Source organism: Pinus tabuliformis, chromosome 4_1 (genome assembly GCF_031772625.1).
Source record: "Pinus tabuliformis cultivar Carrire ecotype Pingquan chromosome 4_1, CPIR1, whole genome shotgun sequence".
Lineage (NCBI taxonomy): Eukaryota > Viridiplantae > Streptophyta > Pinopsida > Pinales > Pinaceae > Pinus > Pinus tabuliformis.
In genome coordinates, this window is record NC_142303.1 from 220,976,828 (window position 1) to 220,993,189 (window position 16,362).

The 16,362-nt window shown below is 42.3% G+C and overlaps 1 protein-coding gene across 1 annotated transcript in view; it reads left to right on the plus strand.

The window, feature by feature from the left end:
• LOC149175031 (lysine-ketoglutarate reductase/saccharopine dehydrogenase bifunctional enzyme) overlaps positions 1-16,362 on the plus strand; it is a 573,325-nt gene that overhangs the window by 436,580 nt on the left and 120,383 nt on the right. The window contains exon 17 of the mRNA XM_089419501.1: positions 13,870-13,987. Coding sequence (XP_089275627.1) covers positions 13,870-13,987 — 118 coding nt within the window. The remainder of the gene's footprint in view (positions 1-13,869; positions 13,988-16,362) is intronic.

The window sequence follows — 16,362 nt, forward strand, 5'->3', positions numbered from 1 at the left end:
GGAAAATTTTCAAAATATTTAAGCAGGTTGTGAGATTGTTGTATCATCACTCTTTCCACACCTCACGCTGCTACAGCACTCCCAGGGCTCTCCTTTCTCTGCGTGCAACCCTCATTCCGCTATCCTTGCATTCTACTCATCCTCAAACCCCATATTCTGTCAGCCATTCTTTTCTCCGCCATACTCCGCAGACCCTGCTGTCTTGTTTCTCAAATCCGAGTATCCTCAATTCCTCCACGCTATCCCTCCATTTGTTGCTAAATCTACACACAGTCCGCATCATTTCTCCTCTACCTAAATCTGTGGTTCATTCTCTCGTTCCTGCCCGCAGCGTCCTTCTACGCTTCGGATCCCTCAGCTCCATTAACCTGCGTAAACAAGTGAAAGACCAAACGTTGAGGTCCCTATTCCCTCACACAATCATCAAATCCTACCCTTGACTCTGTCAGCGTTTAACCAAAACTCCCTCGCTGCCATCTCCTCAATTGCTGCCTAGCCTTCATCGCAGAAAACCAGACCTCCATTATCTGCTTGACCCTACGCTGCTGCGGCCGGAATCCTTTCACGCATCATTATACCTCGGCCCGCATTCCGCGCATTCCTTCACTGCCAAGAAGCCCCTCCACGCAGCCCCATACCTCGTCCCTTCTCCATTCTGTTGTCCTCTGCTCCTCACGCACGCAAATCCGTTGCCTTCCCTTCGCACTGCCATCCCTCATCATTGCCCATCTCCTTCATGCTATTGTCGTCAACCCTTCTTCGAACCTATAAGCATAAACACATTCAGAACTATTCGATTTCTTTTTAATTGTATGCATTTGATATTTAGGGTGCATATCTTTTTATTTATTTCATTAAATGTCAACTATGGTTAGAGTTAGGGTTAGGTTGGGTTTCGATAGATTTCGATTTTAGCTTGTATGGTAAGTTTAGTTAGCTCTTTCGATTTTGTTTTAATTTTATGTATATATTTAATTGTTTTAACAAAAAATACAAAAACCAAAAATCAATTTTGCTTTGATTTTTATTTTGAGTTGATTTTCCTTTTTTATTTCTTTTGTATTGATTTATGATTTTAAATTTTGGGGTTTAAAAAAAAAAAAAAAAAAAAAAATTAGCTTAGCACATTTAAAAGAAATTCACTTAAAGGAATAATTAAGTTGTCAAATTTAAATTTTTTTTCTTGTGCTAAGGCTAAAATTTGAAAGGTGAACTTTTATGGTTTACTTCTCTATAGTTAAATGCGCTTAAATGTTTATATAACGATTTGGTTCTTTAAGCATACATCTTTTAGTTCTGGGATCAAAATTGGTGGATTGTTAAATTTCGTGGTTGATTAAGATTCTTATATCTTTTGGAATATAAAGCATTGTGCATCTATGCATCTTTTGAAATTGATCATTATTGCTTGAGTTTTCTTTTTATGCTGGTTACATGTTTAGATGATTGGCAAATATTCTCAGGCAATCGTTAATCATTTCCTAAGAAACAGTTGATAATCATTGACTCCTTAAGGCACTGGTGTTAATTATTTAAAATCTAATCAAGCTTTAAATCTTGCTAGGCCTTAATCAAGTATTTGATTACCTCGTTGTGTCTCCCAAACCGGCTGATTCCCAGTTGGTTCTCCTTTATCCCATAGGTTCTACCCCCCTTAGCCTGCTATAAGGAGATGACTTAAACAGAGAGATCGGGGATCAGGGTGACAGCCCCCAATCTGAGCGTTATCGCGGTGCCTAGACACTCTGTATGACAACAAGGCCTAAGGGAGAGCCTGAAGGTGATGGGGCTCCAGAGCAGGAGGAGGCAACCTTACTTATTAGTTCCCACATACTGCCCAGTGTGGGCAGGCAAGTTGTCCTACTTGACCTCACTTTATGGTGGAGGCCAAGCCGGAGAGGGAGCCAGACCTGGTTGCAGATTTGGTCCATTCGGTTGCATCAGGCATTGATGACTATGAGGGATTGGATGCCCAAATTAAGCGGGTGTTGTCTTTTGGGGAATACATCCACCTCAAGAAGAGGCACACTATAGGGGCCAGAGGCCACTACAGAGGGGGAAATCCAACCATGATGTGCAGAATTTAGCGGGAAGGTTACACTTCCGAATTTTGATGGGTCAGCGAAGAGTTCAGCCAGGGCATGGATCCAGAAGCTAGACACATACTTCCATTTGAACCCCATGCAGGAAGTTGATGCCATACAATTTGCTACTCTTCACTTGGAGGAAGATGCCCAAGAGTGGTACTATCATGGATTGATCACGTTGGGGCACATCACCTACACAGATTTCACCTAGAGGCTTCTGGAGAGGTTTGAGAGGAAGGACCTAGAGTTGCATTTCAGGAAGTTAACCCATCTGGAGCAAACTAGCAGTGCAGAGGTGTACATTACAGAGTTCCAAAGATTGGTAGTGATGGTGACTGACATTTCAGAGGCCCCGCTGATTATGTTATTTGTGGAGGGACTTGCTGAGCCTTTGCATGGTTGGGCGAGGGATTACAAACACACATCTCTTTCGGATGCTACCTCCAGGACCTGAGACATGATTGATGCAGTGCCCAAGACACGCGATTTTCTTCCCTCTAGACCCACGACACCACAAGGGAACCGAAACACCAGGCCACAGCAGAGAGATGGAGGATGTGGCCAGCTGGATGATGAGACTCAGAGAAATTTTCAGAGGAGGAGGTTGTGCTTCACGTGCTAGGAGCCTTGGGCACCGGGGAACAAGTGCACCAAGGGCAAGGCCCATTTCATTGAGGTGTTCTCAGATAGTGAGCTGGAGGAGGAGGAGGCCGAGATAGTTGAGGAGCTAGGGGATGAGGGAGGACCATCATCGGGAGGGCCACCACCACCACCTAGAGGAGCGTTGTTTGCCCCAACCGGGGGAGTCCTTGCTTCACTTCGGGGTGTGCCGAAGTATTTGACACTCAGGATCAAGGGGACCATATAGGGGCAACATCTGTCAATCCTGGTTGACAGTGGGGCCACCCATAATTTCATTGATGCCCAGATGGTGGAGCGTAGGGGCATCCAAACAGCTACATTTGAGGGGTTCTCAGTTTTGGTACCCGGAGACCGGACCATGCAGTGTACTAAGTATGTCCTCAGGCTGACCTTGAAGATAGGGAACTACTCACTCACTGATCATTTCTTCGTGGTTGATGTCCTAGATACCAATGTGGTGTTGGGTGTCTAGTGGTTGTACGCATTGGGTAAGGTCACTACTAATTGACAGAAGCTAGAGATGGAGTTCAAGGGGCCAGATGGGAAGCCTGTAGTGCTGAGAGGAATGCACTCGTATCCCCCTCAGACAGTTTTAGCCCACCAGATGGAGGCAAATTTACGACATGGAGATGTGGAGTGGGCAGTTGAGTTGCAGATTTCTAAGCCATGGACATAGGCACAGGCTACACACCCATATATACTAGCCTTATTGGAGAGGCACTGAGGGTTTTTGGGGATGTTCCACCAAGTAGGCTGCCAGACCGTGCTTGGGGTGAACGCAGTCATCACCACCCCTTATAGGCACCCAAAGGTCTATAAGGATGAGATAGAGCAGGCCATTCATGAGTTGTTGAGATTGGGACACATCAGGCCTAGTTTGAGCCCATTTGCTTCTTCCGTGGTGTTGGTGAAGAAGAAAGATGGGACGATGCGCATGTGTATCGACTACCAGGCTCTCAATAAGAAGACCTTGAAGAACATATACCCCATTCCACGCTTAGATGAGTTGATGGACGAGCTTAGAGGAGCTAAATACTTCTCTAAGATGGATCTGTGTTCAGGTTATCACCAGATCTGCATGAGGGAGCAGGATATCTCGAAGACTGCTTTTCATTGCCATTATGGACACTTCGAGTTCTTGGTGATGCTACATTCCAGTCTTGTATATACCATGTGTTCCGTGGGTAGTTGAGATGCTTTGTCCTGGTTTTGTTTGATGACATACTCATTTACAATAGGACATCGAAGGAGCACCTTCAACACTTGGAGGAAGTGCTTCACATACTTGAGCAACAGTTGTATGCGAAGATGTCCAAATGTGGGTTTGAACTAATGAAGATGTTGTACCTGGGGCATGTGATTGGGGAATATGGAGTGAAAGTGCATTAGGAGAAGATTCAGGCTATATTGGATTGGTCCACACCCAGGAATGTGATGGAGTTGAGGGGATTCCTGGGCATTTGTACTTATTATAGAAGATTTGTGAGAGGGTTCCCACAGCTTGCAACACCTCATACAGATTTGACAATGAGGGGAGCTTTTGAGTGGATGTAAGTGGCAGAGGAGGCTTTCGAGTGCCTCAAGAGGGTCATGAGCAGCTACCCGGTATTAGCCTTGCAGGATTTCACACAGCCCTTTGCGTTGCAGTGTGATGCCTCTAGTGAAGGGGTTGGGGTTGTTTTGACACAGGGGCGCCATCCTATTGCGTCTGAGAGCAAGAAACTGTTGCCTAATGAGCGGTTGTACTCCGTGTACGACAAGGAGATGTTGGCATTAAGAAATGGCACTGGCGAAATTCAGACAGATTCTAGCAAGCAACCGGTTCAAAGTGAAGACTGATCACAACAGTATTGATTCCTCCTTGAGCAGCAGTCAATGGAGGAGAGGCAGCAGAAATGGGTGAGTAGGCTTTAGGCTTACAATTTTGAGATTGAGTATGTCAAGGGTAAACGCAATGTGGTAGTGGATGCCCTCTCTAGGAGACTAGCAGTGTTGTCTTTGATGTGTTGATTTGGGGTAGCATCGAATGTGCTCTAGCCATGAAAATTGGTGGAGAGGCTAAAGCACATGAGATCTCCAAGACCCGAAAATGGTTTGGATAGATTGTACCCGGTTTGGGAGATATTAAAATAATTAATATTTTTAATGGAGTTCCTATGTCTAAACTTACGAAAAATAAAATATTAATGGGTATAATATAAAACTGGGTTAGAAGGTTCCAGAAGTCATGGATCAAGCCAAATCTAATCTTAATCGTTGATTAGAGATTTAATCTCAGTCGTTGATGGAACAATGAGAAAAGTATAAGAGGAGGCTTGAGGGTCAGTTGGAGGACACACCAGAGTGATCAGTCATTCATTTTGCTAGAGCGGGGTTGCTAAGCAAAGTTGAATCAGTGATCAGCAACGAGGGGCAATGAGCACGAGGCAGAGAGGCAGAGACAATACTGAGAGACTAGCGCAGAAGCAGAGACAGCAAGAGCAGCAGCCAGTCCAGGCTACGCAGAGCCCAACAGAGTCAGTGCAGAGGCCAAAGGGACTGCGTCATCCACGCAGAGGCTACTGCAATGACCAGAGGTTGCATAGTGCCTCAGAGGGCTGACGCAAATAGTTAACAAGATTATGAAAAAGCTGATGGGTAGACGAAGATTGTGAACAAATGGTTGGAGGGGTACATGCGCAACTACTTGATTGGGAAGCAGAGAGTGTGGGTCAAGTGGCTACATCTCAGGGAGTTCTGCTACAACACAACTTATCATATGTCAATTGATATGTCCCCTTTCCGAGCTCTTTATGGGTACGGTGCTCTTACTTTTTCTGACATGGTGTTTGGAGATAGCAGGGCCCCAAGGGCCAAGAGAGCCGAGAGATTCTTTGGGCCCTCAAGAACAATTTGCAGGTGGCCCAAAATCAGCAAAAGATATATGTTGATAAGCACAGGTTGGAGGGACAGTTCAAAGTAGGGGACATGGCCTACCTTGTTGATTTCTAGCAGCATGGGATGTGCTCTAAGTCTCAAAATTTGCAGGGAGGCTTAGATACATGCATTCTCCAATACTTAGAAATCGTTTTGAGAAATTCCACCCCGAGACAGTTTTATTAAAATAATTCATTATTTTTAATAGAACCCTAAGTCTAAATTTAGGAAATTAAAATAATTAATGGGTATAAATCTAAACTGTGGGTGTAACTTCTAGAAGAAGACGAGGATCAAGCCAAAATGATCTAAGCCATTGATTAAAAATTAATTTGGGTCTTTGGTTGTCCAACAGAAAGATATAAGAAGAGGCTTGAGGGGCACTTGGAGAACATACAGGTGGGAGATCAGAAGTTCGATTTTATGAAGTAGAGCAGCTGTCGGAGAGATTTTCGATAGTGATCCCTTGTAGAGAGGGGCAGGGATAGTATTCGAAGGGAAATTTTTCCCGGTCGAAGAATACTCAGTAGAGAAGAGAGAGAGAGATCCAGTCGAGGCAGCGTAGAGCCAGAGGGGCTGACGCAGAGCCACGCAGAGGTAGCGCAAAAGCCTTGAGGGAGTCTGAAATTTGTTGAAGGGTTTGATTTCTGTAGCTAGAATCCAAGGTGTGAGATCAGGAGAGCAGAAGTTAGAATCTCAAGCACAAATCGATCAGCGAGGAAGAGTGATGCAGGTCCTAAACAATGTGGCACTGGGCTAACGCAAACACTGCGCAGAGGCAACTAGGGCTTGTTCATTCAAGGGTTGGATCAGCCAAGACTTCCAGTGATAGTGTGAGGTAATCTCACAAATCTCTCTATTAGTGATATTCTCTGTAATTGGATTGTCGGGAAGGCATCCAGAGATTGTATTCAAAAAATACTAATGCTTAATGATAAAACCCTCAGCTGCTGTATTGGTTTTCCCGCATTGGGTTTTTCCGGGGACATTTGTCCAAAAATAACTGTGTATATGTGTTGTATCTCTTTCTTGTTCAGTTTCTTGTTTCCGCTTATAATTTAAATGGTGTAGACTGCAGTGTATTAGTTTCGATATTTACTGTAGGAAACAATAAGTAACTTGATTCAGAAATTAACAAGTAGGAGAAACTTAATTAGTTGCTGCAGTAGAAATTTGGGCATCCAAATTTTCACATGGTATCAGAGTTGCAGGTGAAACAAGAGAACAATGTCAGAAGAGCCCGGTGCTGAGGGAAGAAGGGAAGTAGAAGTGTTGCATAGGCAGCAAATCGAATCCCTAAAGGGAGTGCGCAGTTCGGGCCAGGAGGGAAAGATTTTCATGGTGAATCTCTCTTTGAGTGAGTCAGCAGAGAAGTAGGATTTTTAGATCGAAATCTATCAGCGACAGAAGGAGCAGTGCAACAATAGCTTCAGTGAAGAGGGGTTTCTGGTTTGACGCAATTTTCTGCAGGTAGTTGTCGGACAGAAAGATGTCAGAGGGAAGAGGAGACACTGTTGAGGGAATTTCTTCCTCAGAGAATTCCTAGCTAGGGAATTCGATTTCTCTATTACTAAGCAGTAGCAGTGAGGAGCAGATCTACTAACTCCAACAGGGAGTGCATAGGTTAGCCTAGTGCTACGGGGAGGAGAGAGGAGGCGATTTGACATTTTTGCAGAGATGGCCACAGATGGGAAGGATCCATGGAAGAGCAGTAAATTAGATCCAATTGTTGTAGATTTATCACATGGATCAGTATCCTTGTTACTGGAGCCCAACAGAATCAGTAGCAGGAGGATCATAGTGTCAACAAACACAACTATTCATTCAAATGACAGTTGCATAGCTAGTTGCAGTTAGTTTCCGGAAGATAGTTGCGGAACTAGCTGCAATGATACAGGCAGTGTGAATTGCCCAATTGCAGTATGCAGGTGCAGTTCCAGCCCAGAGCTTCGAAGTCCAATTTCCAGTTCAGGAGGATTGTGTGAGTTGCCAGGAGGGAGTAGAGAGATTTCCCATAAGGAGATTGAGACTCAGAGGGATTCTAGTTTCAAAGGGAGCGACCCTATGGAAGCTAGTAATTCTGGATCTGGGGAGATCAAACTCATTATTGCAGTAGTTATTGTGAATATTCTGCAAACTGAAATCCTTACTGCAGCAACTGATTAAACTGCTATTTGTTAATTGTTGAAGCAAATTATTTATTGCTTCCTACAACAAATATCGAAGCTAATACACTGCAGCCTACACCAATTAAATAATATGCCCAAAAAAACCATTGAACAATAGAGAAAGATACAACACAATTAACATTATTTTTTGGACAAATGTCCCCGAAAAAACCCAATGTAGGAAAACCGGTGCAACAAATCTGAGGGTTTTTATTGTTATGTAGTAGTTTTTTGAATACAACTTTTGATGCCCTCCCGGCAATCCAGTTACAAAAAAATAAACTAGCAGAAGAAATTTGTGAGATTACCTCACTCTACCCAGCAAGTTCCGGCAGTTAAACCAACGTGTCCCCGACTATTTCTGTGTGGACCCTGCGTCAGCCTCTAAGGCTCTGCGTCTGCTCAACTGGGGATTGATTTGCCTTCTAGAGTAGTTTCCATCCCTCCCGGCTCAGAAATGTCAGCTCCCTCAACAAATTCAGACTTCTGCTTGGAGAACTGTGCTTCTTCTGCGTAAGCACTTCTTGCTCAGTGTCAACCCCTCTTTGGTCCTGCGTTGCCTCCTTTTGGTGTCTCTCTGCCTCTCTGTTGCGTATCCTGGGCTCTGGAGAAGATACTCCAACTCAACTATCCATGCCCCTCACTGCACAAGCTCACAATCGATATTCTCCCGACAGTTGCTCTGCTTCATAAAATCGAACTTTTGAACTCACTCTGTGTGTGTTTTCCAAGTGACCCTCAAGCTTCCTTAAATAATCTCCTTGTTGACATTCAACAACCCAAATTAGAAGCTAATCAATGGCTAAGATCATTTCTGCTTGATCCTCATCTTCTTCTAGAATATACCCACATTTTATATTAATACCCTTTAATTATTTTATTTTCCTAAATTTAGACTTAGGGTCCCATTAAAAATAATTAATTATTTTGATAAAACTGTTTCTAGGTGGAATTTCCCAAAACGCTTTCTGGGTTTTTTGGAATACATGTGCCCAAGCCTCCCTGCAAAATTTTGAAACTTAGAGCACATCTGATGCTCCCAGAAATCAACAGTTGCAGCAGCAGTGCAGAACCATCAACAAAGCAATAGCAGCCGCAGTATGAGTATATCGTATTTCGTCATGACAACCCAGGCTTCACCAAGAGGGAGGTGGGGTGATTTAGAGTTGTAGCTCGAAAGGACTGCAAATGGGCAGGATCCTTGTGCAGCCCACCTCTCGGATCAATTCCTTGCTATGGGAGCCCAGATCAGTAGTAGCAGGATGGAGCAGTGTAAATTGATACAGAGGAGTGTCGAAGTGAGTTGCAATGGCTAGTCGCGCCAAAGACTGAGCAATGTAGAGCAGAGTTGGCAGCAGTGCACATGGCACAAAGCAGAGATCAACAGCAACGCAAAGGCTTCAGAGGGTTAGCGTAGAGACTAGTAGCAGTCAGAACTCCAACAACGAGATGCATCATATTGAACACCAGTTCATTAATATGGGATGCTTTTCCGTTACTGATGTAGTAGCAATAACAGTTGGAGAAGGTTGCGGTGCGGATGCAGCTGGCAGTGGAAGTGCCAGCAGTAGCATGGATGCTGAATTGAGAGGGAGTTGCAGTACGAATGCAGTGTTGACAGTGGCAGGGTCAGCAACAGTATAGAGGCAACATTTGCGCAGTAGTTGGTGGACAGTATGTCAGACATCAGCAATGCAGAAGGAGATGTTACAAAATAGAGTGATGCTTCAACATGTTGCATTACTATAGCACATTCCTCGCTAAGAGGGAGTGTTGATTTCTGGTAGGATCGGATGTGCTCTAGGTCTCAAAATTTGCAGGGAGGCTTAAACACATGCATTCTCCAATACCCGGAAATCGTTTTGGGAAATTCCACTTGGACACAGTTTTATTAAAATAATTAATTGTTTTTCATGGGACCCTAAGTCTAAACTTAGGAAATTAAAATAATTAATGGGTATTAATCTAAATTGCGGGTATAACTTCTAGAAAAAGACGAGGATTAAGCCAATGATCTAAGCGATTGTTTAGAATTTAATCTGGGTTGTTGGTTGTCCAGCAAAAAGATATAAGAAGAGGCTTGAGGGGCACTTGGAGAACACACAGAGGGGAGATTAGAAGTTCGATTTTCTGAAGCAGAGCAACTGCTGGAGAGATTTTCGATAGTGATCTTTTGCAGAGAGGGGAAGGGATAGTATCCGAAGGGAAATCTTTCCCGGTTAGAGAATACTCAACAGAGAAGAGAGAGAGATCCAGTAGAGGTAGCGCAGAGCCAGAGAGGCTGACGCAGAGGCAACGTAGGTTGACACAGAGGCAGCGCAGAAGCCTTGAGGGAGTCTGAAATTTGTTGGAGGGTTCGATTTCTATAGCTGGAAGCCGGGGTGTGAGACCGGGAGAGCAGAAGTCAGAATCTCAAAGGAAAATTGATCAGCCAGGAAGAGTGACGCAGGTCCTAGACAATGTGATGTTGGGTTGACGTAGACACCGCGCAGAGGCAGCTAGGGGTTGTTCATTCAAGGGTTGGATCAACCAGGACTTCCAATGATAATGTGAGGTAATCTCACAAATCTCTCTGTACGTGATATTCTCTGTAATTGGATTGTCGGAAAGGCATCTAGAGATTGTATTCAAAAATTACTACTGCTTAATAATAAAACCCTCAGTTGTTGTACTAGTTTTCCTCCATTGGGTTTTTCCGAGGACATTTGTCCAAAAGTAACTGTGTAGATGTGTTGTATCTCTTTCATGTTCAGTTTCTTGTTTCCGCTTATAATTTAAATGGTGTAGACTGCAGTGTATTAGGTTCGATATTTACTGTAGGAAACAGTAACTTGATTCAGAAATTAACAAGTAGGAGAAACTTAATCAGTTGCTGTAGTAGAAATTTGGGCATACAAATTTTCACATACCTGCACTTGCAGTCGTACATACTATCTTCACTCAAGCAGAAGGGTGCAGAAAAATTGCAGCCCCGCTTCTATGGGCCCTACTGGGTGGTCAGGAGGGTAGGTGAGGTGGCCTATGAGCTGGAGTTGCCTTCAAAGAGCCGGATTCACAACGTGTTCCATGTTTCATGCCTGAAAAAGGCATTGGGACAGTAGGTCGTAGCAACAACTGAGTTTCCTCCATTGGATGATGAGGGGCATTTGATTTTGACACCAAAGCTTATACTAGAGACCCAGGAGAGGAAGTTGAGAAACAGGGTGGTCAGGGAGCTTTTGGTCAAGTGGAAAGATTTACCGAAGGAGGATGCTACATGGGAGAATGAGCAGAATTTACAGCCTCCAATTTTACAGTTGCTTGGGGTCAAGCAACATCCGAGAGGGGAGGACTGTAATGTTCCTTCCTAAATTTTCCTAATGTTGGGAAAATAAATTTTGAAAATTTTGGTTAATACTAGCTCAAGGCAAATTTTGGTGGAGAACAGAGGAGGAATCTTTATTTGCATGCTAATGGAATATGGGGCCCACATGAAAGTCGCACTTGGGAGAAAGGAATTCGAATTCCTTGAGGCAAATCGAATTGGTGGAGGGACCCACAAGGAATGCATGGCCAACACTTATAAAAGGAAGAAATGAGGAAGCAAGAGGGGTCTTTTGTCTATTTGAAAATCGAATTTGCCTTAGTTGTTCAGGTGAGCCAACATTGTGCTATTTAGCGCAAGAGCTTCCCAAGGAGACAAGCTCAACCTTTCTTCGGTGGACTTCGAGTGTCACCCAAGGAAGGATTTCCTTCACCACTGAGACTGGAAGAAGCATCAGTTACAGGTCATATGCATTTTTGGATCATAACACGTAGTCCAGGAGCCACCACTGCGCAGGGGGAGAATTCACTGGTTATTTGTGGAGGAGGGCTATAGGGAAATTGTCTGGAGAAGCTACAAGAGCATCCTTTCATCATTTTCAAGAGTGTAGAGGGAAGCTACAGACAAGGGGGCCATCCCACACGCAGCTCTCACTTCATCACACGCAGGACTGCATTATCTCCTCCTTGACTGTGCAGTCATTGGAGTGAAACTCTTTGGGGCAACATTATCCAGGGGAGTTTGGAGTTGAGGAGCTGGGAGATCATTTGGAGGGCCATTTGAGGAGGATTTATGGAGTTTGGAGAGCAGAGATTGAGAGGATCAGTCACAGTAGCATAATTCGAATTTGGAGGAGGGCCAAGCTGTGAAGGGTCAATTTTTGAAGGTTGGAACCAAGGGAAACCCTTTTTGGTTTTTTTTCTGGGTTTTGGGCAAGGATCACAATCCGAAATTTCTAGATTTTTTTTGGGCATTCTAGAGTGGGTAACTCAAGGAGCAAAGTCAAGTAGTAGTGCAGTTTTGGAGTAGTAGCACAATTTTTTGTAGGAGTTGTTTATTGCAGCTATTGGGCTTTCTTGTATTCATCACCGGGTGCTTGTAGCTTGCCTTGTGCAAGCCCATGTGCACTTTCTCCAACTCATTTGTACCACAGCAGATATCATTAATCAAATTGGCCAGTTTGGGAATTTGCAGAAATTTCTCGTTTGTGTGTATGCATTTCTGAAATTTTTTGTGTTTGTTATATTTGCATGTCTTTGTTATCATTCTAAAATTTCCACTAGGAATACTACACTGAGAGATTGAGATGTGAGCATTGTTCTTGGGGTTTTGGGCATAGGGGCCAAAAGATCTCAATTTCGAAGTCTTCTAGATCTGGGAACCAGATAGGTTGATTCCAAATAGGCTGGGAGGAAACAGTCGGTTTGGTAGCAGGAGCAGATGTTCCTAGATAGGTTGATTCCATATAGGCTGGGAGGAAACAGTCGATTTGGTAGAAGGAGCAAATTCATAGCAATGTCAGCCCAATATCTACTTCAAACGGGATATCCAAGTATGTATTTGCAATTAAATTGATAATTCTACGTTTAAATTGATGGTCTGATTGTTTGTAAAAATCTACGCATTACAGCCCGTAGGTCAAGTTGGCCCAGGGTGGCATTGGTGAGCATTGCCTAGGTGGCCTGCAGGTCAAGGTGGCCCAGGGTTGCCCAGCTGCAGATGGTATGGCCCAAGTGGCCCACAGGTTAAGGTGGCCTGTTAATGTTGGTGAGTATGGCCCAGGTGGCCCACAAGTCAAGGTCACCCAGGGTGGCCCAGCCGCAGTTGGTGAGTATGACCTAGGGTGGCCCGCCAATGTTGGTGAGTATGGCCCAGGTGGTCCACAGGTCAAGGTGGCCCATCAGCATTGGTGAGTATGGCCTAGGTGGCCCATCAGCGTTGGTGAGTATGGCCTAGGTGGCCCGACAACAGTTGGTTGTTATGGCCCAGGGTGGCTAGGCATGGTTTGGTGGTTTCATGATAACTTATTCGATAGTGATATGGTAGAAGCCTTCCTGGACTAATTTGATTATCGAAAGTCAGTTCACAATCAAAGTTGTGAATTGACTTGGAGTGGCCCTAAGAGGCCTGCTGGAATTATATATCTCACTATCGATGTACTTTGTATCTTAGCTGAACAATTGATGAATCTCTAATAGAAGAAGAAGAATTGAATTCTGGGTTTTTCCTCCTTGTGGGGTTTTGCCCTAGTCTCCGACCAAATCTTGGTGTCTCTATTTGGGCATGCTTTTCTTCTGTTGTTCCTTTATGTTCCACTGCATTACTGATGTTATTATTCTTTCTAATAATTGTTGGTGATGTTATGATATAATGGGGTGAATGTTTGTAAACGCAATTATCTAAAGCGAAGAACAATATAGCCCTAAGAAAAATTTACACTTTTGGTGTTGTTCTGATTGCATATGCCTTGACAGTAAGCTTGTCAAGTGGAAAACTATTTTCAATAGACCTGATAGTTCCACGAAGTGACACAACCCATGATTGGCATTTTATCTTCTTTTTTTTTCTTTTTCCTTTCACTGGAATAACTGCTAATATATAGGACGTGTGAATAGTTATATATAATTCACGTAAAGTAGTCTAGTGACTTGGAAAAAGCAAGATGTCATTTCTGTTTCATGTTAGTCAGTCTAATATGTCACGTGGTTTACAAAGAGAATGGATTATTAAAGTGCAGTATTGGATTTTGCAGTTAAAAAAGCATCTTGTCACGGCAAGCTATGTCAATAAGAACATGTCAGATGCAAATGAAAGAGCTAAAAGTGCTGGAGTGACGATTCTATGTGAAATGGGATTGGACCCAGGAATAGGTATGGTAATGACTTTTATGAAGTGTGATATGTGTTTGTCTTTTCAGGTGAACATTCTTAATCTTTTGAATAGTTATTATCTAAAATATGTTTTTTCTTTAAGATATATCATGGTTATAAAATCGTCTGACTACCCATAATACATATTACTTATTTATAATATTATGTGAACTCAGACTTTTGAATCGTTTTTGGATTTTTTTGAATAAGATGACTGATAGAATCATCTTTGATAACATGTATTGAATCTGGAATATTTTATTGTGCAAAAGTCAGTCTGAATTCCCTAAGCAAGTATTTTCATAATTATAATTTATTATTGTCAGCTGTCCCCATTCTTATGTCATTTGTTTCTTTATTTGAAACCATTTCTACAATTATTTCTTAATTGGAAATTAGTATTCTGCAGTATGCTTTCAGCAATTGTTGATCATTTTATTGTTTTGATGTGCCTGATACCAAGACTTGTGCCCTTTCTATTTTCTCACATGTCTAGATGTCCATAGAAGCATCTATTCGATACTGTTTTTTCTTTTATCATATATTTTACTATAAATAAGTGCCATTTACCTCATTCACTGGCAATAGGAGGAATGATCAGCCCTATCCATGAGAGCCCCAGTTGGTGCACTGCAGGCATTACTTTTTCGCGTGTCTTGTTTCAGCATTGTGTTTCAGGGATAAGAAGCCAGATCAGTAACAAATTGACTATGAACACATTCACTTCTATTTTAGTAGAATTATCTTTGTGAACAAAGGATGATTTGCAAATATTTCATCATATTAATTGTTATCCAGTAGAGATGATTAAACATGGCGTTCTGTTTCTCACAAAAGCCTATGGATGCGGGAACTTAATTCTTAACAAGATTTCTTAAGGAATACAAGCCTGGTATTCTTTTTTATTGGTAAGAGTCATTTTTGCAATATAAGTATGATAAATTGCAAAAAGGTATCACATTGTATATTTTCTACCAAAGTTGTTTAAAGATTTATCTGATTATACCAAATTTAATTTGACTTGGAAGAGGTGGGTCAGAAACTTAAACCCTCATAGAGACTGACTGCTGGGTAATCTGAATTCTCTTCTCATTCTTGTTTGATATATGAATACAAGAAATTATGAAAGATGCCACATCGTAAATTTTCTTTTAGATTTTCTTCAATGATTTATCTAATCATACCAAATTGAAGTTGACTTGGTAGAGGTCGGTTGGAAACGTAACCTCTCATAGGGTTTGCATGGCTTAGATGTATTGACTGTATGGCCTCTATCTATATGGCTGTGTTACCTCACATGTTAGCATGGGTACATTGAAAACGCTGCAGCATTCTATCACCGTCATTGTATGCCCAAGGTCACGAGTCAAAGCATTGTAACAACCATGTGAGGCTTTGTATTAGGTATCCTAAGCCTATGTCTTGTTCTTGAGTTTGTATCTTGTTGTCTTGGTTGGACCATGGCGAGTCCCTTGTAGTCCATTTTGGGTGTGTTGACCACTACGTGTCAACTTCCCATAGTAGTACACCCCCTTTTCTTCGCAAAAGGGATAGCACTTGATTGACGTGTCCGTGCCATTCGTCAGTCATCGTCGACTTGATCAATGTATGTTGTAAACCCAGTCTGCATGTGTGAATTGTAAATAATCTTAGCAGAGTTGAGTCATGTATGTAAATTGCCTAGGTGGACCTAATTTTCTAGTGATAATCTACGTTCTTGAAGGTTTTTTGTCTCAACGATCCATGATCGGCAGAGTTTTCCTTCAGCCTAACCCCAAAGCCGGAATGAATTTTGTCGTTAGAATCTTAGAGGAATCCTAGTGTGTTGATCTGCTAGATTATATTTGGTCGCAGAACTGGGTGGTCTATGAGGGTCTATGTCAAATGGGTTTTCCCCTTTGAGACGTAAAATTGTAAAAGTCATGATGTAAAGTGTCTTGAGGGTTAGAAAATGTTGTAATCCCCCCATAAGTCCTAAGTCCTAGGTCCTAGGTGATTTTTCTAAAGGCTAAGTTCGAGGATCCAAAAATAAAAATTAAAAAAATTAATTAATTAAAAAATAGATAAAAATAATAATAAAATTTAAAAAATAGTTAAAAAAAAATCTAAAAAAAAATAAATTAATTAAAAAATAATAAAAATAATAATAAGTCAAATTTTTGAGTAAATAAATGCAGAATTTTAATTTTTTAATATATTAAAATGCATTTAAAAATTCGACGGATGAGATTAAAAGAAATCTTGATCCTCACCGACAGTCGAGATCATTTTGACATGGATCACTCGAACTAGCCATTGAGAATTTTTCCTTTAAATAGGGTGCTAGGGGTCATTTGAGATCAGATTTGATCTGAGAGTCTGGTGCTAAAGAAAGC